Here is a 25,636-nt window from a genome sequence, read left to right on the forward strand (position 1 = left end):
CGAGTAGCTGGGACTAGCGGCACGTGCCACCACAGCTGCCTAATTTTTGTGTTTTTAGTAGAGACAGGGTATCACCATGTTGCCCAGGCTGGTCTGGATCTCCTGACCTCAGGTGATCCACCCACCTCAGCTTCCCAAAGTGCTGGGATTACAGGTGTGAGCCACCATGCCCCGCCCCGGCTAACGTTTTATTATTATTAAATACGGGGTTTCACTATGTTGGCCAGGCTGGTCTCAAACTCCTGACCTCAAGTAATCTCCCTGCCTTGGCCTCCCAAAGTGTTGGGATTACAGGCGTGAGCCACTGCACCCAGCCTGTCTTAAGTATTTTAAAGGTAAACTTTTATCTGTCAATTTTTCTTTTTCTTTTTCTTTTTTTTTCTGAGACAGAGTCTCACTCTGTAGCCCAAGCTGGAGTGTAGTAGCATGATCTCAGCTCACTGCAACCTCCACCTCCTAGGCTCAAATGATTCTCGTGCCTCAGCCTCTCAAGTAGCTGGGACTACAGGCGGGCACCACCACACCTGGCTAATTTTTTGTATTTTAGTAAATATGGGTTTTCACCAGGTTGCCCAGGTTGGTCTCAAACTCCTGAGCTCAGATGATCCACCCAGCTCGGTCTCCCAAAGTGCTGAGATTACAGGTGTGAGCCACCTCACCTGGCCTCTGTCACTTTCATTTGCAGTGACAGTCTCAGAGGTTGGGAGATTGTAAAGGTTGTGTGTATTGGCTAAAATGAAGCCTTTATTATTGGGATTTTTATTTTAAAAATTTATGTTAAAAATGTATATTATATTTTAAAGGCGTATATAATATGATCTATGTGAACAAATGTGAGCCTGAAAGAGCCAGTCTTTGAAGTTGGATCCCAAGTGGCTAACTGGGCCTAAGTTTAAAATAGAGCCTAGCAACCATTTGCTGACTAGAGGTCATTCACATACTCTTAGTTCCTGAAAACTCACACCTCTGTTTAACTTTAGGTATCACTAATTGGAGAGAAGCAGTCCAAGGTTTTTATTTTTACCTTAAATAATTGAGAAAACTTTTGTTGTTTTAGTTGTAAGTTTTATGATTTACATCGTGTTTGCTATGGACTTTAGGAAGCACTGAAAATAGTTTCTTTGAGGAATGCCATGGATTTTATCATAAATATTCCTGATTCTTCAAACTTAGTAAACAATTCTATACATTATTTTGGACTAGTAAACTTAATGACAAAAACTATAGTTTATTTTTCTTTCCCTCAAAAAAAATTAGTTTACTTTTTTTTTTGAGACGGAGTCTTGCTCTGTTTCCCAGGCTGGAGTGCAGTGGCACAATCTCAGCTCACTGCAACCTCCACCTCCTGGGTTCCAGTGATTCTCCTGCCTCAGCCTCCTGACTAGCTGGGGTTACAGGCGCACGCCACCACACCTGGCTAATTTTTGTATTTTTAGTAGAAATGGGGTTTCACCATGTTGGCCAGGCTGGTCTTGAACTCCTGACCTCAAGTGATCCACCTGCCTCAGCCTCCCAAAGTGCTGGGATTACAGGTGTGAGCCACTGCGCCCAGCCCCAGTTTACTTTTAAGGGTAAATACAGTACTTTACACTTGCAGATTGAAAGGGAGACATTAACTATTCAAAAATGATTTTTTTTTTTTTTTTTTTTTTTTTTTTTTTTGCTGGGGTAGTTTGGTTTCTATCCTTAACTTTTGTGAAAAGAAGTCATTAAAAAAATAATTTTGGCTCGGCGCGGTGGCTCACGCCTAATCCTAGCACTTTGGGAGGCCGAGGCAGGCGTATCATCTGAGGTCAGGAGTTCAAGACCAGCCTGGCCAACATGGTGAAACCCTGTCTCTATTAAAAATACAAAAATTAGCCAGGTGTGGTGGTGCGCATCTGTAATCCCAGCTACTTGGGAGGCTGAGGCAAGAGAATTGCTTTAACCCAGGAGGCAGAGGTTGCAATGATCCGAGATCACGCCATTGTACTCCATGGGTGACAAGAGCAAGAATCCATCTCAAAAAAAAAAAAAGTAATTTTAAGGTGATGGCCTTTTTTTTTTTTTTTAAAGCTATTTTCTCAGTAATGGGCTCTGTTCTCTATATTCAGTGATACATTTTGACTATTTTATGTTTATCAGGTTATTGTAGCTATTCAAGTTTTTTCATTAAAATATATAATGTAAATTTAACACTCAAAAGATATGTTTTGCAAAACTTCAATAGAACATTTTTAGGAGCTGGCTTGTTAAGTTTTTTTCTGAACTTGAAAGTAATTCAGTTGCTTTATTTTATACAATTATGAGTTGTAAAATGCAACTTAACTCCATTGCTTCTACGTAGAACTTTGGTTTTTATTTTATATAACATTTTTTAAAAGTTCTACTAAAAAAATTACTACCAGCACATGAAATGTGTATTACAGACAATAAGTGTACCTACAGCAGGTTGACAGTTAGCCAGTCTTTTTTTGATGGAGAAACCAAGCCTGTTTTTAGTTTATGTCAGTATAATTTCTGGGAACTAATCATTTTGTTTAATTAACTTTACATAAATTTTGAAATGAATAAAAATGGGAAAAGAAGATGTATTTGCTTCTTTTTTAAAGGAAGAATTGTTAATGTCTTAAAAAGTCAGGCTTACCCCTGTAACCCTAGCACTTTGGGAGGCTGAGTTGGGTGGATCGCTTTAGCCTGGGGGTTTGGGACCAGAATTGGCAACAGTGAGACCCTATCTCTACAAAAAAACAAAGAAAAAAATTCACTGGATGTACCTGTAGTCCCAACTACTCAGGAGGCTGACGGAAGGATTGCTGGCGCCCAGGAGTTCAAGGGTGTGGTGAGCAAAGATCATGCCACTGCACTCTGGCCTGGGTGATAGAGTGAGTCCCTGTCTGGGAAAAAAAAAAAATTATTGTTATTTTTCTTAAAAAGTCATTTAATTAAAAAGAAATACTTTATGGAGAGAGAATTAGACCTACTTTTTATAGTTTTCTTAACAAGTATTCAGTGTCCATTATATAATACTAATTCGAGGTTTTACTTTATGCCTAGCTTGAGAGTGAATTGTGAGCATTAAATTTGAATGTTTGGAGAGAGTTTTTAGGATTATGTAGTCCAACTTTATTATATATTCATTATATGGGTTGAAGAAATTGAGTCCCAGAGGAGTTAAGTTTCTCCCTTAAGCTTTGTTTGTTAGTAGCAGAACAGTGACTAGAATATTACAGTATTGAAATTAGTGGTCTTTCTCAAGACCTACTGTATATTTGGTAGCAAATGTGTAATAGTAAGTTAGTCCTCACTTTTATTTTGTTCTGATATGCTTGAATTTCAGTTGCCAAGGTTTAAATGCCAGTTCTCTAACAACACAGTTCATACTTCATTTACCATGGTATATTAACTGTAAGCAATTACATAAAGTATAAACTTCAGTGCTAGCTCTTGTGTTAACAAATCACTATGTAATTAGCAGATGTCTGTCACAAACAGTGACTAATCCCATCACTTCTTTCAGAGTCTGTGTTGGAGTTTGTCACTCTGTATCTGTTATTTAGTTCATACACAGACAGCAAAGTGTGTAGTTGTGTTGCATCCTTGTCTTCCAATTATAAACTTATGTGACATTTTATAAAAATGGATACTCAGATAATTTGCAAAAAAAGATGAAAGTTCAGAAAAGGAATCAAAAGTGATAACACAGGAACTGAAAAATTAGATGTGATTAGACGATTCAAAAACGGTGACAGGTAAGTGAAGATAGGACAAGAGCTAGGCCTGCATGTAATTACAGTATGAACTGTATTGAAAAAATTCAACCGGTGGCCCACGCCTGTAATCCTAGCACTTTGGGAGGCTGAGGCAGATGGATCACCTGAGGTCAGGAGTTCGACACCAGCCTGGCCAACATGGTGAAACCCTGTCTCTACTGAAAATACAAAAATTAGCCGGGCATGGTGGCAGGCGCCTGTAATCCCAGCTACTTGGGAGGCTGAGGCAGGAGAATCACTTGAACCTGGGAGGTGGAGGTTGCAGTGAGCCGAGATCGTGACATTGCACTCCAGCCTGGGGGACAAGAGCGAGACTTCATCTCAAAAAAAAAAAAAAAAAAAAAAAAAAAAAAAAAAAAAAAAAAAAAGTGAAATTGCTTCAGCCAGGTGTGGTGGCTCAGGCCTGTAATCCCAGCACTTTGGGAGGCTGAGGCAGGTGGATCACCTGAGGTCAGGGGTTCGAGATCAGCTTGGCCAACATGGTGAAACCCTGTCTCTGCTAAAAACACAAAAAATTAGCCAGGTGTGAAGGCGGCACCTGTAATCCCAACTACTCAGGAGGCTGAGCCAAGAGAATCGCTTGAACCCAGGAGGTGGAGGCTACAGTAAGCCGAGATTGCACCATTGCCCTCCAGCCTAGGCAACAAGAGCGAAACTCTGTCTCAAAAAATAAATAAATAAACAAATAAATAAATAGATAGCTTTATCATGTAATTTAAATAAATTGTATTCAGAACAGACCCTAGTCAATTTGGCTAGCATTCAGGCTGAATTATTGAAGTTAGTTATTGCACTGAAAGAAAACTAATTACAAGCCAACAGAAGGACTTCCTGTTGCCAGTAAAGGCTGGTTTGATCATTTCAGAATGGTCATGGATTATTGATAAGTTTTCTGGTAAAGATGCTAGAACAGATAGGGATGCTGCTGTGAAATTTGTGTCCAGATTCCAGAGATTACTTAAGGCAGGTAATTATGATCATCAGCTATTTAACATGTTGATGGAATAGGTCTTTTTTGGAATGCAGCCCATCATTAACTTAGGCGATGAAAGACATAGGATCTCCAAGTGGCCATAAAGGGGAGTGTGTAGATATGTCACCTGAAGAATTCAGTGAAGACAAACTTACAAACATAAATTAGGAAAATGTTGTAACAAAAAGACGAATGTCATAGTGGAAGTGATACTGGTACAAATTTCACAGTAACACAACTCATTGAGATACTCACAAGATTGAAAGAGCAAGGGGTATAGTTTTGGAAGCCAATTCAAATTTAGAAGGGATTGTGGCAATTTTTTTTTTTTGAGACGGAGTCTCACTCTATCGCCCAGGCTGGAGTGCAGTTGTGCAACCTTGGCTCACTGCAACCTCTGCCTCCCGGGTTCAAGGGATGCTCCTGCCTCAGCCTTCCAAGTAGCTGTGACTACAGGCACGTGCCACCATGCCTGGCTAATTTTTGTATTTTTAGTAGAGACAGGGTTTCACCACGTTGGCCAGGCTAGTCTTGAACTCCTGACCTCAGGTGATCCACCCACCTTGGCTTCCCAAAATGCTGGGATTATAGGTGTGAGCCACTGTGCTCGGCTGACAATTTGTTAAGGCATGGGAAAGTTGCTTATTCTGTATCACAAGTTACATAGGAAAAGACAAAGGCAGGCACTGTCTACTCCTGGTAGGGTTTTTTTGTTTTTTAATTTGAGGCGAAGTCTCGCTCTGTCACCCAGGCTGGAGTGCAGTGGCATAATCTCGGCTCACTGCAACCTCTGTCTCCCAGGTTCAAGTGATTCTTCTGCCTCAGCCTCCCAAGTAGCTGGGATTACAGGCATGTGCCACCATGCCTGGCTAATTTTTGTATTTTTAATAGAGACAGGGTTTTACCATGTTCGCCTGGCTGGCCTTGAACTCCTGACCTCAAGTCATCCGCCTGCCATGGCATACCAAAGTGCTGGGATTACAGGCATGTACCACTGTGCCCAGCCATATTCCTGGTAGATTTTTTACAAATAAATAAAACCGTTTGATTCTCACATTTTAAATTATAACATAGTAAGCAAATATTAGTTGTACAATATTTTTTCATTTCCCTACACATTTAAACTGACAGAGTTTTTTTGTTTTTGTTTTTGAGATGGAGTTTCGCTCTTGTTGCCCAGGTTGGAGTGCAGTGGCATGATTTTGGCTCACCACAACCTCCGCCTTCCAGGTTCAAGTGATTCTCCTGCCTCCTGAGTAGCTGGGATTACAGGCATGGGCCACCAAGGCCAGCTAATTTTGTATTTTTAGTAGAGAGGGGGTTTCTCCATGTTGGTCAGGCTGGTCTCAAGCTCCCGACCTCAGGTGATCAGCCCACCTCGGCCTCCGAAAATGCTGGGATTACAGGTGTGAGCCACTGAGCCTGGCCAAACTGACAGTTTTTAACGTTTCAAGTGTTTGGACAAAAAAAGATCATGGAACAATTTTAATTTTTCTCTTTGATCATTAAGATTGCTTTGCATGGTTTCAGCTCTCATAGTCGTTTTTATATTTCTGTGTGGTAGCTGCCTGTATAAAAAATATAATATCGCTGGGTGTGGTGGCTCATGCTTGCATTCCCAGCACTTTGGGAGGCTGAGATGGGAAGATCATGAGGCCAGGAGTTCAAGACCAGCCTGGGCAATATAGCAATACCCAGTCTCTACAGAAAATTTTAAAAAATTTGCTAGGCGTGGTTGTGCACACCTCTAGTTCCAGCTACTTGGGAGTTGAGGTGGGAGGATCCCTTGAGCTCAGGAGTTTGAGGCTTCAGTGAGCTGTGATCATGTCACTGCATTCCAGCCTGGGCAACACAGCAAGACCCGTCTCAAAAAAATTTTTCCGCAACAAATTTCTCACATTGAGAAACTTGAAAAAAATGATTGTAAAAATCATCAGAATTAATACATTTGAAAAACTAAGGGACATCCAAATCAGAGTAGCAACAGGGAAAGACTGACATTACTCATTGTGGCGGTTGAAGGAATAGGAATAGGATTGGACATTTGATTTGGAGTGGTCTGTTGAAAGTATACAAATTATTTGAAACTTCAGTGGAAACTTTGGGAGTTTGGGAAAATTTAAAGTACACTCTATGGTTAAGTTTTTTAAATAAACAAGTTTCAAACTACTTATTAACTAATAGAAGTGATTCTTTTATTCAGCAAAGACTGAGTTTTTGTTATATTTTAGGCAGTGTTGTAGGTGCTAGGCTACTAAATACAGAACAAATAAAAATCTCTTTAGGCTAGTGTGATACTGTGATATAATAGGAAATACATATTTGGTCTCTGCCCCAGGTTCCTGGCACACAGCTCCTAAAACTGTTGGAATCTCTGAAGTGATAAGTGTGGATTGTGTACTAATGAGTGACTTGGGCTTAGGGCCAGGCCTTTCCATAGCTTCAGCATGGGGCTGGTCACCAAAAATACCAAGACATGACTAGAGGGCTGAACATCAAGTTGAGCAGCAGTGCCAATGCTGCTCAATCATGGCTACATAATGAAGCCTCCATAAAAACCCCAAAGGCAAGGTTCAGAAAACTTCTGGATTGCTGAACCACGTAGAGGTGCTGGAAAGGTGGCATGCCCAGAGAAGACGTGGGAACACCGTGCCTCTCCAGCATATATCATCCTGTGCATCTCTTTCATCAGGTTGTTCACCTGTATCCTTTGTAGTATCCTTTATAATAAACCAGTAAATGTGTTCCCCTGAGATCCATGAGCTGCTTTAGCAAATTAATTGAACCTGAGGTGGGGGTTGTGTGCACCCTAAGTTACATAGCTGGCCAGTTACAAGGTCAAGTCACAGCCTGGGGCTTGTGATTGGTATCTGAAGTGGGAGGCAGCCTTGTTGGACTGAGCCTTCAACCTGTGGGATCTGACTCTTAATTCTAGGTAGATAGTGTCAGAATTGAAGTGAATTGTAGGACACACAGTTGGTGTCTGCTAGATATTTGGTGTGTGATGAAAAAGTCCCACATATCTGGTCACTGAAATGTTCTGTGTTGTGAGACTGTTATAGGAGAAAAATAATCTTTCGTTTGTTTTTTTCTTCAGGGTGCACTTTTGCCTGCCCTGGCTTTGAGAAGTGTAGGATTTCTAATCCTTTATAGAATCTTGATTTCGTTTAGGTTCTATTGAAAGAAACTAACTAGATTGTTTTTTGTTTTTAATTTTTGACATTATTCTAAAGGTCTTTATATAAAGCGTTCCTTTTTATTGATTTTGTGTTTAGTCTCCAAAGTTGGATTAAAACTCAGGGTTTGTATAGCCCCTGTTATCTGTCAGCAGGTTGGTCTACAAAAAGAATGGGATATGACCTCATACAGCTTCAGAAACCTGTATGGGTACTTGATTCCTTATAGCATTCCCAACTTGGGAGTAAAGTTATTGTAATTGTTACATAGTCACATTGGTCGTAGTATCACTAGGAAAGAGCTGTGAATTCTACTTTGTTCGGGAAGTTGGGTGTGTGTGGGTTGTGTGTGAGATTATGGTACCATAGAGGAGTTGCAGCTTTAGCTTGAAGCTGAGTATGTGTTTACTATTGAATTAAGACTGGAAAAGCTTAAGCACTGTGCACAATGGCCCAGATGCTTGAAACTACCTGAAAGGTTGGGTGAGCAGCTATAGGTTATTTATAATAGCTGGAGCATTTGCTTACAGGATGGGGATGTAATAGGAACGTGAAGGCAGGAAAAGATAAAGCTATAGAGGAAGTTAGGGCTAGATTTTGGAGAGTCATATATATCCACAGAAGTTTGGACATTTTTCCTGGGAGACTTTCAGAGCTGTGTATGTGTGTGTGTCCTTCCCCTTAACCTCTCAGTACCTCCATTTCTTCACCTATAAAATAGAGGTGTTAACAGTACCTACCTTATGAGATTTTTGGGAGATTAAATTGGATTAAATCATATAAAGTACTTGGAAAAAAAGTGTCATAAACTGGGCATGGTGGTGTGTTCCTGTAATCCCAGCAACTCATGAAGCTTAGTTGGGAGGAATTAAATTAAAAAAATTAAATATTTAATTTTTTTAACCTAGTGATCTTTTTTAACCTAGTGATCCCACTTCTAGAAATTGATCCTACAGATATACTCACATACCTAAGCCATATCATATGTATACAGATGACAACTGCAATATTACATTTGTAAAAAAAAAAAAAAAAGCAGGAGGCAACCTTAAAATGTTCATCAGTATAATATAATAAGAGACTATGCAGCCACTGGAAAGAATGAAGTAGATCTCTGTATAAAGATAATTTTCCAAGATATACTATTGGGTTTTTTAAAAACAGGGACATTTCTATGTCTCTCTTCATTTTGTATCTTTACCAGTCTGAGAGAAAATGGTATCTCAATTTTGATTTTGGGTAAGATTGAATGTTTAGTACTTGTTTATGTTCTTTGATCACTTTCTGTTGGGATAGTACTCTTTAATTGAGTCCAAGATTGCTTTATACATAGAATATTAACCATTATTATACTACTACTACAACTTTTTCACTCAGATTACCTTTAAGCTTTTCCAAACAATTTTTTAAAAATATAGTCAAACTTTAAAATCTTTTTCATGAAGATTTCTTTTTCTGGTTAAAAGACTTTTCTATCTTCTAGGGCTTTTATTTTTTTTTCAGTTTATTTTTAACTTATCTGGGATTAATGTTGATGTGAAGTAGTGATTGTGATCCAAATTTTTTCACCTTAAATGGTTGTCGTCTTCTAGTTCTGTTTTCTCCTTTAGGAGTGAGAATAGATCATTGGGTTTAGTAGTATGGAGGTCGCTTATGACCTTGACAGGAAAAGTTCCAGTAGAAATAGTGCGGGCAAAAGCCTTACTGAAGTGGGTTCAAGAGACAGGTGTTGTAGGCAGCATGTATAGACAACCTTTTTTTTGTTTTTGTTTTGTTTTTTGAGATGTAGTCTTGCCCTGTTGCCCAGGCTGGAGTGCAATGGCACGATCTTGGCTCACTGTAACCTCTGCCTCCCGAGTTCAAGCAATTCTCCTGCCTCAGCCTCCCAAGTAGCTGGGACTACAGGTGTGTGCCACCATGCCCAGCTAATTTTTTTGTATCTTTAGTAGAGATGGGGTTTCACCATGTTGGCCAGACTGGTCTTGAACTCCTGACCTCGTGATCCACCTGCCTCGGCCTCCCAAAGTGCTAGGGTTACAGGCATGAGCCACCATGCCTGGCTTTTTTGTTTTGTTTTGTTTTTGTTTTTGAGACAGCATCTTGCTTTGTCCCCTAGGCTGGAGTGCAATGGCACAATCTCGGCTCACTGCAGCCTCCACCTCCTGAGTTCAAGTGATTCTCCTGCCTCGCAGCCTCCCAAGTAGCTGGGATTACAGGTGCCCACCACCAGGCCCAGCTAATTTTTGTATTTTCAGTAGAGATGGATTTTTGCCATGTTGGCCAGGCTGGTCTTGAACTCCTGACCTCAGGTGATCTGACCACCTCGGCCTCCCAGAGTGCTGGAATTACTGGAGTGAGCCATTGCACCCGGCTAGACAAGCCTTTTGAAGAGTTTTGCTGTCAAGGGGAAGAGAAAAATGAGCAGTAGCTTTAGGGGGCTAGAGAATCATGAGAAATATTGTATAAGATGAAAAGGAATAATAGCATCGGGCCTTGGGACAGTATTGTTCAAAAACAAACAGTGTTATTAAACAATGGGATTCCTCTCAGTGTAGGCAGATGCTTTCATTCTTTGGCTTACAGAGTGACATCTTTCTTTCTTTTTTTTTTTTTGAGAGGGAGTCTCGCTCTGTCGCCCAGGCTGGAGTGCAGTGGTGCGATCTCGGCTCACTGCAAGCTCCGTCTCCCGGGTTCACGCCATTCTCCTCATTCTCCTGCCTCAGCCTCCCGAGTAGCTGGGACTACAGGCGCCCACCACCATGTCCGGCTAATTTTTTTGTATTTTTAGTAGAGGCGGGGTTTCACCATATTAGCCAGGATGGTCTCGATTTCCTGACCTCATGATCCACCCGTCTTGGCCTCCCAAAGTGCTGGGATTACAGGTGTGAGTCACCACGCCAGAGTGACATTTTTCGTTTCCCATTTCCCTTTCATTCTAGAGCCTAGCTCATTGACTGGAATGGTAGGTGGTGTGACCTTCACTATTTGTTTGGTTTCCTTTACTTTCCAATGTTTACATAGTTGAATTTCAAGTTAAATGTGTTTATAAATTACCTGCACTGTCATTTAAAAAAATTGCTCCTTTTGTTTTCTTTTGAAATTCTGATATATTTTACCAGAATGTATCTTTTTTTTTCGTTATTTCTTTGGTATTTAGTGGGCCCATTCAATCTCAGATATGGTATTTATATCTTCAGTTCAGGGAAATTTTTTTCTGTTTTCCCCTTCACCATTATTTTCTTCTTTGGGGGTACCTTTGATATTGCTGTTAGACTTAGTGCTTCAATCCTCCATGTCACATAAATTATCTTTTCCAACTTTTTGTCTAGAGACGAGGTTTCACCATGTTGGCCAGGATGGTCTCGATCTCCTGACCTTGTGATCCGCCTACCTCAGCCTCCCAAAGTGCTGGGATTACAGGTGTGAGCCACTGGGCCCAGCCACGAAGTTGCTTTTTTATAAGTTACTTGTTTCCTTCTGCAGTGGTTGTTCTGTTTGTTTACCTTGAACTTTCTCTTTCACATAGGTTTCCTTTGGAAACCTGGGATCTTTTATTTTCTGTTCATATTTATGAATATCAGATACTACTGATTACTATAGCTAGCTGTTGTGTTTCCTCTACATTTATGTAGGTAGCTAGGTAGTTCTTTTTTCCTTAAAAGTCTCTCCCTTGAATGGGGTGGCTGATTCTGGCTTCTTATAGTAGGCAAGATTTATCAAGAAGCAACATTTCTTGTGTTCTTGCCTCATTGGTGAGTAACAGGCAGGGAATCAGGAACCTCCACAGTAAGGAGGCCTTCAGAGACTCCAAGTGAAGTGTGACATTTTCTTTAGGAGTTACCGGTGCTTTGCTTTCTTTTCCTTGTGTGTTTAAAGATCTGAAATTACCTCCGACATGGCTGTACTTCTGTCTTAGGCACTAACGTACTCAGTAGGAACCATCACTGTAACAGGCCTCACTTTCAATTTAAGAGCAGCATGTTTCTGGCTTTAGCTTAAGAGCAAAAGCTGTTAATTTTTCTGTTCAGTTTTGATGGGAAGTTTTACATAGTTCTCGGTGTTAGTAAGTTCTTATGAAGTGTTAGCTGTGTTTACTGTTATTAAAAATATATATGATCATCTCTTTTGTGACATGAATGATTAAAAAAATAAGTAGTTGTTTATAGTGAGAGGATGTGATTTATCTCTTAGTTTTTAGTTTGGGACTTTGGTCTGAGAACTACTTTGGTTCATCCTAAATTTTGTTTTACTCTATTTGGCAATGTTTTTGTTTATATTGTGCACTTATGTAATTTGGGTTGAAAATTGCAGCTCCTTGGGGAATAGGGAGGGATACCAAAAGAACGTATGATAGAAGATATGATGGTAATGTTGCTTTTCTCTTTCCTTTTTTGCTTTTCCAGTTTGAACAAAAAAGTGGTGCAGTTTTTGATGAAATTGTAGAGAACTGTAAGTACCATTTGAGAAAAAACAATCATGTCTTTAGATAGAAAATGAATGTTAATCTGGATACGGTATTTAACTATTATAGTGTTTAGTTAGGGCTGATTTATGTGATGGTTCAATCTGATTTAGTCTAGATCTCATCACATACTGTTCTTTTAGCAGGTTAATCTGAATTGTAAGAATCTTACTCTTTTTTTCAATAAATATTTTATTCTCATAGTTATCATATTAAAATGTAGCCATACTTTGTGTCTATATGGAAGATTATACTTACCACTATTAAGGGTTTCTACTTGGTTTAAGGTCTTTTATTTTCTTTTAAAATTCTTTTTGTGTTATTGTATTTTTAGAAATAATTTGTTTTTTACGATTATAAAAGTAATACATTCAATTTTACGATACAGAAATGAATACAATAGAAAGTAAAAGCCTTTGTCATTACCATTCTCCAAAGATAACCAGTTTTAAAAGTTTAACATATATATCTTTCCAGACTTTTTTCTATGAGTGTATATATCTATACATGGTGTATGGAGATTTATATATGTGTGTAGGAATCATAGATACTGTACTTGCTTTTTTTCATTCAACTGCGTAGACATCTTTCTGTGTTAATGGATATAGACCTGTTGCACCCTTTTTAATGGCTACTCAGTATTTTATTGTATGGCTGTATAATAAGTCCTCACTAAATGTTGTTGATATGTTCTTGGAAATTGTGACTTTAGGTGAAATGACATATAATGAAACCAATTTTACTATAAGTTTAAATTGACATAAGTAAGAGTTAAGTTCCTGTGGCATATTTTTAGTCACAAAAACACCATCAAACTTCTAAATAAAGATCTAAAACACTTCAAATATTAAACATTGAAATAAATGTGAGCTATACATGCATACAAGAAAGATTAATAAAAACAAGTAAGAGAATTATTTACCCAGTTTTTGGTGAATCAGCGAGTGATGGTGCTTGTAGTGGTGGTTGGTTAACTTAAGGAATAAATGTTTGCAAAGCAAACATTGTCAAGAGCACCTCCTACCACCATGCAGTTCAGAAACAAGCAATAATAAACATGATGGGCTCACTGAATGCATCATGTATGTACATTTCTGTGCTGATTATATATTTTGTAAATTTTTGTTATTACAATAATTTGTATTCATTCATTCATTTTCCAATCCCCTTATTCCAATTCAGGGTCATGGGTGGCCGAAGCCTATCCTGGCAGCCTCAGGGCACAAGGCAGGAACCAGTGCTGGACAGGATGCCATCCCATCACAGCGTGCATTCACACACACACACCCATGCTCACTCAGACTGGGACAATTTAGACACGTTAATTAACCTAATGTGCACATCTTTGGGATGTGGGAGGAATCTAGAACATCTGGAGAAAACTCATGCAGACATGGAGAGAATATACAAACTCCACATAAATAATAGCCCTGGCTTGGAGTCAGTTTTTTTCTCTCTTTGTTTGAGATGGAGCCTTGCTTTGTCACGTAGGCTTGAGTGAAGTGGCGTGATCTAGGCTCACTGCAACCTCTGCCTCACAGGTTCAAGTGATTCTCCTGTGTCAGCCTCCTGAGTCACTGGGACTACAGGCACACGTCACCACTCCTAGCTAATTTTTTGTATTTTTGGTAGAGATGGGGTTTTACCATGTTGGCCAGGCTGTTCTCGAACTCCTGACCTCAAGTGATCCACCTGCCTCAGCCTCCCAAAGTCCTGGGATTACAGGCGTGAGCCACAGCGTCCAGCCTTTGTTTCTCTCTTCAGTGCTACAGCAAAATAATGGATGAAACGTTATTAGAGGACCTGCTGTACTATAATTTAACCAGCTTCTTTTATACATGTATAATTTATTTTCAATTTTGCATTATTATTAAGAACATTGAATATGTATTCCCATACACATCTTTGTATACTTGTTGAAGCATTCTTTAGAATAAATTCCAAGAATAGAATTAATTATCAAAGGATAGTTTTGTGCTTTTTTATGAAAGATAAATTTTGTCAACTAGAGTTCTTGAATTAAGGGAATGTACTTTTTAAAAAAAAATTTACTTCTACCAGTAGGATCTGTACTTTCTTTCTCTTTGTAATTAGTTTGTTAATATTTTAGAATGATAGTATTTTTAGACTACCATCTGACTTTATGTTGTTTGATATTGAGAGGTAACTATATCTCCTGATCTTCAGTGGATTTAGTTATTGTTTGTCTTTTTTGTTTTAGGCAATCAAAAATAGAATTTAGCTAGCTTATCCAGAAGAAACATTTTAGATATATACTAGGATATTTCATAAAATATAAGATAAAATGAATTTCCTCCAGGGTACTCAGCAAAAGGAGATCATGTCTGTTCTCTACAAGTGCTGCCAGAAAGCAGTTATATTCCCACGATTTTTAGTCTTTCTGTATATCCATTCTAAATTTCAAGTTGTCTGGAGAAAGATTATGATTGGGCCAGCTTGATTCTCATGTTCATCTTTGAACCAATTATCTGTGGTCAGGGAGACCAAGCCAGATAGTAAAACATACCTCATGGAAGGCATCCCTCTGTCACTACTCACTTTCGCCAAATAATGTTTGAATACCTATTTTGGATGATATGCCTTTGCTCAAGTGTGTATATTGGTATTAGAAATGAATCATATAGCTTTCTAATGAAGGGTTTAATCTGATGCATTGTTAAAGTTGTTGCAGTAAAAACAATCTTAAAGAGGCAATAGGAATCTGTATTAAACCTGTAGCCGGGCTACTGTACTTGGAGTTCTACACCCAACATTTGGGGTTTATGTTTCTGGTGCATGGTGTTTCTCTGCTCTCCTTCCTTAAACATTATTAGGCTCTAGATTTACAAGCAGAATGTTTTATTCTTTATTTTAGTTTTTATTTTAGAGACAGGGTCTTGCAGTTGCCTAGGCTGGAGTACAGTGGCATGATCATAGCTCACTACAACCTTGGACTCCTGGGGTCACTTGACCCAGGCATCTGAGTAGCTGGGACTACAGATGTGATCACCATGCCTGGCTAATTTTTTAATTTTTTTTTTTTTTTTTGTAGAGATTAGGTCTTATTATGTTTTCCAATCAGGTCTTAAACACCTGGCCTCAAACAATCCTCCTGCCTTGGCCTCCCAAAGTGCTGGGATTACAGGAGTGAGCCACCACACCCAGCCAACCAGAAGGTTTTATACCAAATGTTAGTTGCAAATGGTGCAATAAAGGTTACCCTTTATCTCCCCTTTTCTGGTAGTTTAAATTAAAAGGATGTTGAAAGCCCTGGAGGCAGAGAAGTGACTAGCTTGGAAGGAATACTGGCCTCTTTCTGTGAGGGGAATTCAGGAACATAGACCCCTATCCAGGAGAGATAAGGGCAGACAGTTACATAGATGATATTCTGGAAAGCTCCGATACCAAAGATGATCATCGTAGCCCTCTCATTTTGTCTTGGGATTCATGTCTAGAAAAAAAGATTAACTGTATCTCGGGGAAGTGTCTCAAAATGTCTGGTGTAGCACTAGACCTACCAGACCTACTCTGCTAGACCTACCATCTACTCATTGCCCAAGACCACCAGGATATGGGACCTCAAATATTTGTTTTGTAGATCAAATTCTGCCCTACTGTGGTATAATCCTATCACTGTCAGCAAAATGTAGTATTTACTAATTATTGGCACACATAAACTAGCAGAGGCTAACCCCATTTGTGAAGACATTGAGAAATCTAGTTTAAACATGAAAAATCAGAATTGACTTTCCAAAGATACAGTATCTTCAGTGAAAGGGATTTAAAAGAAAGAAGACTTCAACATTTTATACAGGTGAGAAGAGAAGGTACGGTTCTTCAAGTTTGTTCTCCTGTGTCAGGAGAATTTGCGATGTGGATTTTTAAAGATACATGGTGTGTTAGAGGAAATGACTGACTCTGTAGATGATCTTAATTCATGTTCCCTCAACCGTTACTAGTTTATGTGAAGTTTTAAAGAAGTTGAAATAAAATAGGGAGATTATTTTTATTTAATATATTGAGATAGTTGCTTCCTTAAGTCAAGGATTTTTATTCATTAAATGGCTCTAAGATAACCAACTGGTCACTCAGCAATGGTTACTTTTCTTATTGATAGAGTAAGTTTATTGAACATAACGGACTTGACAGTTTCAGGGGAAAAGTAAGAGCATTGCTGATTTGTTCATGAAGTACAGTTATTTGGATTCTAAAAATTATTCTTATTATTTTGACTACTTCCAGTGTACTAGTTTACTTGTGAAAAAGTTTACATGTATTATCTTTTAAAAATTCTCCCTTTTTCTGATTTAATTGAGGCAGGATCTTGCTATGTTGCTGAGGCTGGCTTCAAACTCTTGGGGTCAAGCCGGCCTCCTTCCACTGCCTCCCAAACTGCTAGGATTACCAGCATGAGTCACCACGCCCTGCCCTTTAAAAATTCTAATAATAATTATATTAATTAGGATATTAGGTTTAACTATATGTAATAGAAACACAATAGAACTTTATTTCTTGGCCGGGCATGGTGGCTCACACCTGTAATTCCAGTACTTTGGGAGGCTGAAGCAAGAGGATTGCATGAACCCAGGAGTTCAAAACCAGCCTGGGCACATAGCAAGACCCTGTCTCTACAAAAAATACATAAAATAGTTGGATGTGCTGGTGCATGCCTGTAGTCCCAGCTGCTTGGGAGAGTGAGTCAGGAGGATTGATTGAACCCAAGAATTTGAGGTTACGGTGAGCTGATGGTGCCATTGCACTCCAGCCTGAGCTGCAGAGAAAGACCCTGTCTCAAAATATAAAAGGAAAGAAAGGAAGAAGGGAGGGAGGGAGGAAGGATAAGGAAGGAATGAGGAAAGAAAAGGAGTTTATTTCTCATATAAAAGAAGCCCAGATGATAATATGGCTCTGTGGTTATCAAGAAAGCTCTCCCAGCTATCTGGATTTTATCCCTAGTGTGTGACTTCCATTTTCAAGGTAGCGTGGTGTTCTAGGATGGCTGCTGTATCTTGAGCCTGGAGTAGGGAGGAAGGAGAGTGAAAGGCACACTTCTGAACAGAATCAGCTTCTTGAAGAACTTTCCTGGAAACTCCACCTGTGTACTTAAGTTTATATCTCATTGGCCATCCTGCCTTCAAAGAAAGCTGGGAATAGTAATCCTTTAGCTGAGCTCATTGTTGTCAAGAATAAAATCGAGCCTCTCTTAGTAAGGAAAAGGGAGAGAATTGTTGTTATGTACATAGCATCTGCTGCAACAACCTTTTTTCAAAGGTACTACGACTGTTTCTATTTCACTAAGGAGCAAACTAAGGCTTAGAGACATCATTTCACTTTTAAGTGATGGAATCAGGATTTGAATGCTGATTTACCTAGCTACAAAGTCCCTCCTTTCCAATCTTTCATTACCTGTTTCTGTACCTCACCCTAGTTCACTTGAATCACAGGTTTTGAAGAATAATTATTATTCGGTGAAATAGTGTAGTAATTTATAAAGTAATTCAGAAATAGTTTTAGGTATATTAACCATGACTGAAGTTTTTGTGGCTGCTTGTGGAGCATCAGCATCAGTTTGTGTCAGAATTATTATATATCTGCCTTATCAGTTCAGCTCAATTTTTAAAAGAACTGATATAATTAAAATTTTTCTAAATGGAACAAACAAAAATAAAAAAACTGATAATTTGAGTCTTTTTTAAAAAAAACTTAAAAATTTTTGTTTACATGGTCTTTTGCTAAGTATTATTTGGATCCTTCAAACATTGTAAAGGAATACTTTCTTTATGAAAATGTTGAAATCAAAGCCTAAAAGTCTTCTTTAGGGATGTAAACATGGGTAGAGAATTGAGATGGTGTTAACTGAAAAACACCTCACAGTTCTCAATAATTTTTTAGTTCTCCTTAAATAAAGGTATAGGTTCTTCTTGAATTAAACGAACTGATCAGTGATTAGTATACAATTTTCAAATGAATAAACTGAACTAAACTGAGTTTTGTTTTATCTCTATATTGGTGAAAGGTTTATGTTTTTGCCAGTAACTTAGAGCAATTTCAGCATTGTTCTTGTGGTGTCAGTTAGGCGCAGTGGCTCACGCCTGTAATCCCAGCACTTTGGGAGGCCGAGGCGGGTGGATCGCTTGAGGTCAGGAGTTCGAGACCAGCCTAGCTAACATGGTGAAACCCTGTCGCTACTAAAAATACAAAAAATTCGCTGGGTGTTGTGGCGGGCACCTGTAATCCCAGCTATTTGGGAGGCTGAGGCAGGAGAATCACTTGAACCCTGAAAGCGGAGGTTGCAGTGAGCCGAGATCGTGCCACCACACTCTAGCATCCTGAGAAACAGAAAAAGACTCCATCTCATAAATAAATAAATAAATAAATAAATAAATAAATAAAATTGTGGTATCAAGGAAACTCTGACACTAAAAAGGAGACATAAGTTCTATGTGAATTTTAGTTTAGGTTGATCAGTAGGATAAGAGGGTGGTAAAAGTATGTTGTAAATGTTTGAATATAAGATGATTCCAAATACTGGGTTCGGACCCATTTCCCAGTGAAAAGATAAGAGAAAAAAATAGAATTTTGTTATCTAGAATACATTTACTAATAGCCATGTGGGTGAAATAGATGTCTATTAATCATTTATCAAATTATATACATATTTAAAATCTCCTTATGTTAAATAGTATTGATTTAGAAAATACTGGTTTTCTTATAGTTGTTTTGTGAATTTTATGCAGACTCTAGAAATTTGGCATTGTTAATCACTAGTGTCACTTTTTAAGTCAGTTAATGTAGTTTTCCAGAGCCTTCTAAATTATGTAAGATATATTCTGAATTTGCATTCTGATTGCTGGTATGTGCTACTTAACAAATCACCCCATAGCTAATGGTGTAAAACACTTTTATTAAGCTCAAGGATTCAATGGCTCGGGTGTTCAGAAAGGGTATACTGGGGATGGTTTTTTTTTTTTTTTTCTCTCCATAATGTCTTTGGTCTTGACTGAGAAGATTTGGAGGCTGAAGTTGACTGAATGGCTTGATGTTGGAATAATCTGAAAGTTTGTTCACTTATGTTTGGTGCCTTGCCTAACAGGACTCAGAGACTGTGACTGCTGACTTGAGCACCTGTACATAGTCTGTTACCTTGCCTTCCTCATAGTGTGGCAGCCTTAAGTTCTTTTCACTTCTTTTATGGTGGCTCAGGGATCCAAGCAAAATAATAATTCAGCAAATAAGGCATAAGTTATATTATTATTATTATTTTTCCACAGACAGGCTCTCATCCTGTCACCCAGGCTGTAGTGTAGTGACTATCATAATTCACTCTGACCTCAAACTCTTGGGCTCAAGTGATCCTCCTGCCTCAACCTCTTAGGTAGCTAGAACTATAGGCCTGCACCTCTGTACTCGCCTGATTTTTATATTTTTTTTGTAGAAATGGGTCTTGGCTATGTTGCCCATGCTGGTGCATCATCTTTTCTGACCTAGCTTCAAAAGTTATTTGGCATCCCTTCCACCAAGCAGTTCACAAGCTTGCCCAGATTCAGAAGCTATAGACCCCACATCTTAATAGGAGGAGGGAGGGTGAAGATCACGTTATAGAAAAGCACATGGGTGGAAGATACTGTTGCAGCCATTTTTATAAAATAAAATCTGCTGTCACAGCATATAAAATACCCTGTTAAAAAATATTCTAAGCCATAAAATAGCTTTAAAAATTTTATCCTATAGGTCTGTATTTGGATCTTCGTGGCATTAACTATTTCCAGTAATACATATATGTAAATTGCATGAATCTGAGAATACATTTTTTTTTTTTTTGAGACAGAGTCTTGCTCTGTTGCCCAGTTTGGCGTGCAGTGGTGCGATCTAAGCTCACTATAGCCTCCGCCTCCAGGGCTCAAGCAATTCCTGTTCCTCAGCTTCCCGGGTAGCTGGGACTACAGGTGCGCCACCATGCTCGGCTAATTTTTTGTATTTTTAATAGAGACGGGGTTTCACCATGTTGGCCAAGCCGGTCTCAAGCTCCCAGTCTCAAGTTGATCTGCCTATCTTGGCCTCCCAAAGGGCTGGGATTACAAGCGTGAGCCACCGTGCCCGGCCTCCATATATGATTTTTTAAGAGTAACATTTTGGCTTTTCTGTTGGCTTGGCCTCACCTTCCCATATCATTGTTCCTATCCCCTCTCATAACCTGTGTCAACAGCTTTGTAGGTAGCCTTCCATGTTTTTTCAATGCTCATAAAATCATTATATACATAAACATACACAAATATATGTATATCAGGATTTTGAGTTTTTCTTATTTAACAAAAATGGGATCATATACATACTTTTCTCCTTCTCACTTCTCTCTGTCTTGAGTACTTCATAAAACCCCTTCACCTCAACTGGAACAGCTCTCTATTCTGTTATTTTGATGCACAAAAAGTCATTTCCTGCTTTGTTTTTAGGCATTTATGTTGTTTAAGGTTTTTTCTGCCACAATGAACAATGATACATTAAAAGTCCTTTAATGTATGTTTTTGTAAATTGGTCATTTTATATATGTGGTTAGATTCCAAAGAATAAGGATTCTGTGATTTAAAAAAAAAAAAAAGCATGCTGTAATCCCACCACTTTGGGAGACCGAGGTAGGCGGATCGCTTGAGCCCAGGAATTCGAGACCAGCCTGGGCAACATGGCGAAACTCCGTCTCTACAAAAAATACAGAAAAAATTAGTTGGGCATGGGGGCGCATGCCTGTAGTCCCAGCTACTTGAGAGGCTGAGGTGGGAAAATTGCTTGAGCCCAGGAGTTCGAGGCTACAGTGAACTATGATTATGCCACTGCACTCCAGCCTGGGTGACAGAAAGAGACCTTGTTTCTAAAAAATAAAAAAGCACTTTAATACCTCACATTTCCACCAGCAGTGTATAAGAACACCTCCCCCCATCCATTAGTATATATTATAGCTCTTCTTAGTATTTCCCAGTCTGATGGATGTAAAATATCACAGCCTTAACTTTAATTTGCATGTTCTCAACTCCTGTAGAATTTGAGCAGCTTTTAATAAGTTTAACATTTAGACTGGCTTTCTCTGTATTGTCTAGTAATAAATATTTGTTTAAGAATGAATATCTTTTGCCCTTTAAAAAAAGCTTACTTTTTCTTCATAGCAAGTTGTAAGCTTGTTTTATATTTTAATAATAGCTGTTATGGTGAGTCACAGTAAGCACAGTAAAGCATACATCTGAAAGAAGATTCAGATATGCATAATAGACAATCACTGTATTCATTCAGGATTTTTAACTTTGAGAATGCATAACGTAAAGTTCTTTTGATGGGGGCAGGAGTTCTGATTTCCCTCATTTGACTTCCTTTTTGTGTCATCTTGAGCTAAATAAATGTTTTTGACACTTGAACATTTTCGTATCGTTTATGACATCTGGGTTTTCAGTCTTGTTTAAGAAAGTTTTTCTCACTCCTTGGTTATTTCTCGGAATACTTTGAAAACTTTTTATAAATTATTAAACACAAAATACACTTACAATATAAGGTATATTTTATGAAAACGCTTAATCACTTAGCTTTTTAAAATGTATATTTTCATGCTCTTGATGCCAATTTCCCAATCTCATACAAGTAGCCACCTCTCCAAAAAGGTAGCCATCATCCTGAATTTTGTGCTTATTTTCTTGCTTTTCCTTTACCACAATTATTGAATATTTGTAGTTTTGCTTGATTTTGAGCTTTGTATTGTTTTTGAATCATGCTGTGTGTTACCACTTGCTTTTATTCCCTATTGCATTTTTTTTTTTTCCTGACAGAGCCTCACTCTGTCACCCAGGCTGGAGTGCAGTGACGCGATCTCGACTCACTGCGATATCTACTTCCCGGGTTCAAGTGATTCTCCTGCCTCAGCATCCCGAGTAGCTGGGACTATAGGCACCTACCGCCATGCTTGTCTAGTTTTTATATTTTTAGTAGAGACGAGGTTTCACCATACTGGCAAGGCTGATCTCGAACTCCTGACCAGGACTCTTGATCCGTCCGCCTCTGCCTCGCAAATGCTGGGATTACAGGTGTTAGCCACCATGCCTGGCCCTCATTGCGTATTTCTGAGACTTTACTGCATTGTTGTATGTGGTTCTTGTTTATTTGTCACCAATACATGATAATTCATTATATAAATATATAACTATTTTAAATTGTGGAAAAAACATAAAATTCTGGGCCAGGCGCAGTGGCTCAACGCCTGTAATCCCAGCACTTTGGGAGGTCAAGGTGGGCGGATCACGAGGTCAGGAGATCAAGACTATCCTGGCCAACACGGTGAAACCTTGTCTCTACTAAAAATATAAAAAATTAGCCAGATGTGATGGCGGGTGCCTGTAGTCCCAGCTACTTGGGAGGCTGAGGCAGGAGAATGGCGTGAACCCAGGAGGCAGAGCTTGCAGTGAGCCTGGGTGACAGAGCGAGACTCAGTCTCAAAAAAAAAAAAAAAAAAAAAAGCCATAAAATTTACCACCTAAGCCATTTTTAAGTGTGCAGTTCAGTAGTGTTAAGTATATTCACATTGTTGTGCAACAGATCTCTGGAACTTTTTCATCCTGCAAAACTGAAACTCTGTACCCATTCACCCCCTCTTCATCCCCTGGCAACCTTAGAAGTTTTATCTTCTAAGAGTTTGACTATGGTAGTAACTGGGTGTACGTTAGCATATCCTCAAGGTTCATCATGTTGTACCTTGTGGAACCATGTTGAACCTTCTTCTACCATGTTGTACATTCTGATACATGTTGTAGCATGTGTTAGAATTACCTTTCATTTTTAAGGTAAAAATGATACGTTAGTATACCCTCAAGGTTCATCATGTTGAACCTTGTGGTACCATATTGAACATTCTGACACATATTGTAACATGAGTCACAATTACCTTCTTTTTTTTTTAATACAGAGTTTCACTCTTGTTGCCCAGGCTCGAGTGCAGTGGTGGGATCTTGGCTCACTGCAACCTCCACTTCCCAGGTTCAAGCGATTCATTCTTCTGCCTCAGCCTCCCGAGTAGCTAGGATTACAGGCGTGTGCCACCACCCCTGGCTAATTTTGTATTTTTAGTATAATTTTGTATTTTTAGTAGAGACAGGACTGTACTACATTGGTCAGGGTGGTCTCAAACTCCTGACCTCAGGTGATCTGCCCACCCCAGCCTTCCAAAATGCTGTGATTACAGGCATGAGCCACCATGCCCAGCCAATTACCTTCATTTTTAAGGCTGAATCATAATCAGTTGTTTATATAATCCATGATATGGTTTGGCTCTGTGTCCCCACCCAAATCTCATCTCGAATTGTAATCCCCACATTCAAGGGAGTGACCTGTAGTCCTCATGTCTCTACAAAAGGGAAGTGATTGGATTATAGGGGCAGTTCCTCCCATGTTGTTCTTGTGACGAGTGAATTCTCATGAGGTATCATGGTTTTATAAATGGTAGTTTTCATGTGCTCTTCGTGCTCTTGCCTGCCGCCATGTAAGACATGCCAGCTTCCCCTTCTGTCATAATTGTAAGTTTACTGAGGCCTCCCCAGCCATGCTGAACTATGAGTCAATTTAACCTGCTTCTGGGCTGGGCACGGTGGCTTACACGTGTAATCCGAGCACTTTGGGAAGCTGAGATGGGCAGATCACTTGAGGTCAGGAGTTCGAGACCAGCCTGGCCAACATGGTGAAACCCCATCTCCGCTAAAAAAAAATACAAAATTAGCTGGATGTGATGTTGCACGCCTGTAGTCCCAGCTACTTGGGAAACTGAGGCAGGGGAATCGCTTGCACCAGGGAGGTGGAGGTTACAGTGAGCCAAGATTGCACCACTGCAATCTTGCACCACTGCTCTAGCCTGAGCAACAGAGCAAGACTCCAACTCAAAATATATATATATGTATATAGTAAATCCATCCTGTTGTCTATAGATTTCTTGATGTTTCTAGTTTTTCTGTTGCAAATTTATCCTTTATGATTATTCTTGCATATGTTTCTTGATAACGTATAAGAAATTAGTATGTATGCAATTCAGTATAAGATGTGTTTCTTATGGTAGGTCTCTAGGGCAGAGGTTGGCAAACTTTTTCTCTAAAGGGCCAGATAGTAAACATTTTAGACTTTGTAGGTCATACTGTCTCTCTTGCAGCAGTTCAGCTCTGCCTTTGTAGCATAAAAACAATACAGATAAGGCCGGGTGTGGTGGCTCACACCTGTAATCCCAGCGCTTTGGGAGGCTGAGGTGGGCAGATCACCTGAGGTCAGGAGACCAGCCTGGCTAACATGGCGAAACCCCATCTCTACTAAAAATACAGAAATCAACTGGGCATGGTGGCAGGCACCTGTAATTCCAGCTACTTGGGAGGCTGAGGCAGGAGAATCCTTTGAACCCAGGAGGTGGAAGTTGCAGTGAGCCAGGATTGCACAACTGCACTCCAGCCTGGGTGACAGAGCGAGACTCCATCTCAAAAATAAAATAAAATAAATAAAAACAATATAGATAGTACATAAATGGATTATTGTGTTTCTGACAAAACTTTATGGACTCTGAAATTTGAATTTAATGTAATTTTTCATGTGTCAGGGAATGTTCTTTTGATTGGTTTTTAAACTATTAAAACATGTGAAAATCATTCTTAGCTCTTGGGCTACACAGAAACAGCAGGTAGGTCTCTTGGATTTGACATGCAGGCATAGTTTACCTACCCCTCTGTAGGGTATATTTGAGGAGGTGATTGCTCAGGCCTAGGGGGGTGTACAGTCTCAACTTTGCTAGAAACGCAAAACTTAGTTTCTTTTGTGCAGTTGATCCTTGAACAACGTGGGCTTGGAACCGTACGGGTCCACTTATGCATGGATTTTGGATTTTATTTAGTAAATACAGTTGGCCCTCTGTATCCGTGGATCCTGCAACCAAGCGTGGATAGAAAATGCAGTATGTGAGGGATGTGAAATCTGCTTATACAGAGGGCTGACTTTTTTTCATATCAGCAGTCTCATGCCAACTGTAGGCCTTGAATATGCTCGAGTTTTGGTATCTTTGGGGTAGGGGAATGTCCTGGAACCAAAGCCCCAGAAATACCAAGGAAAGACTAGTTTTATCCATTTACATTTCTGTTACCGGTTAATTAAAGTTGTGGTCACCTCACATCTGGCCAACACTTGATTTATTTTAATCTTTGTCAGTATGGAGGATATAACATGAACTTCATTTTGTCTTTAATTTGCATTTCCTTATTAATGATTAGTTGAA

The 25,636-nt window shown here is 39.2% G+C and overlaps 1 protein-coding gene across 8 annotated transcripts in view; it reads left to right on the forward strand.

Annotated features, from left to right (window-relative positions):
* ZMYM4 (zinc finger MYM-type containing 4) overlaps nt 1-25,636 on the forward strand; it is a 151,977-nt gene that overhangs the window by 43,489 nt on the left and 82,852 nt on the right. For 7 of the 8 annotated variants that reach the window (XR_004032557.1, XM_003273400.3, XM_030823400.1 and 4 more), the window contains one exon: nt 12,305-12,350. Coding sequence is in view for 1 of the 8 variants with exons in the window: in XM_003273400.3 (XP_003273448.1) it covers nt 12,305-12,350 (46 nt within the window). In the remaining 7 variants the exon portion in view is untranslated. Of the gene's footprint in view, nt 1-10,778; nt 10,784-12,304; nt 12,351-25,636 lie in introns of those variants that run through there. The other variant, XM_030823402.1, reaches the window with a different exon arrangement.

This window comes from Nomascus leucogenys, chromosome 12 (assembly GCF_006542625.1).
Source record: "Nomascus leucogenys isolate Asia chromosome 12, Asia_NLE_v1, whole genome shotgun sequence".
NCBI classification, from domain to species: Eukaryota; Metazoa; Chordata; class Mammalia; order Primates; family Hylobatidae; genus Nomascus; species Nomascus leucogenys.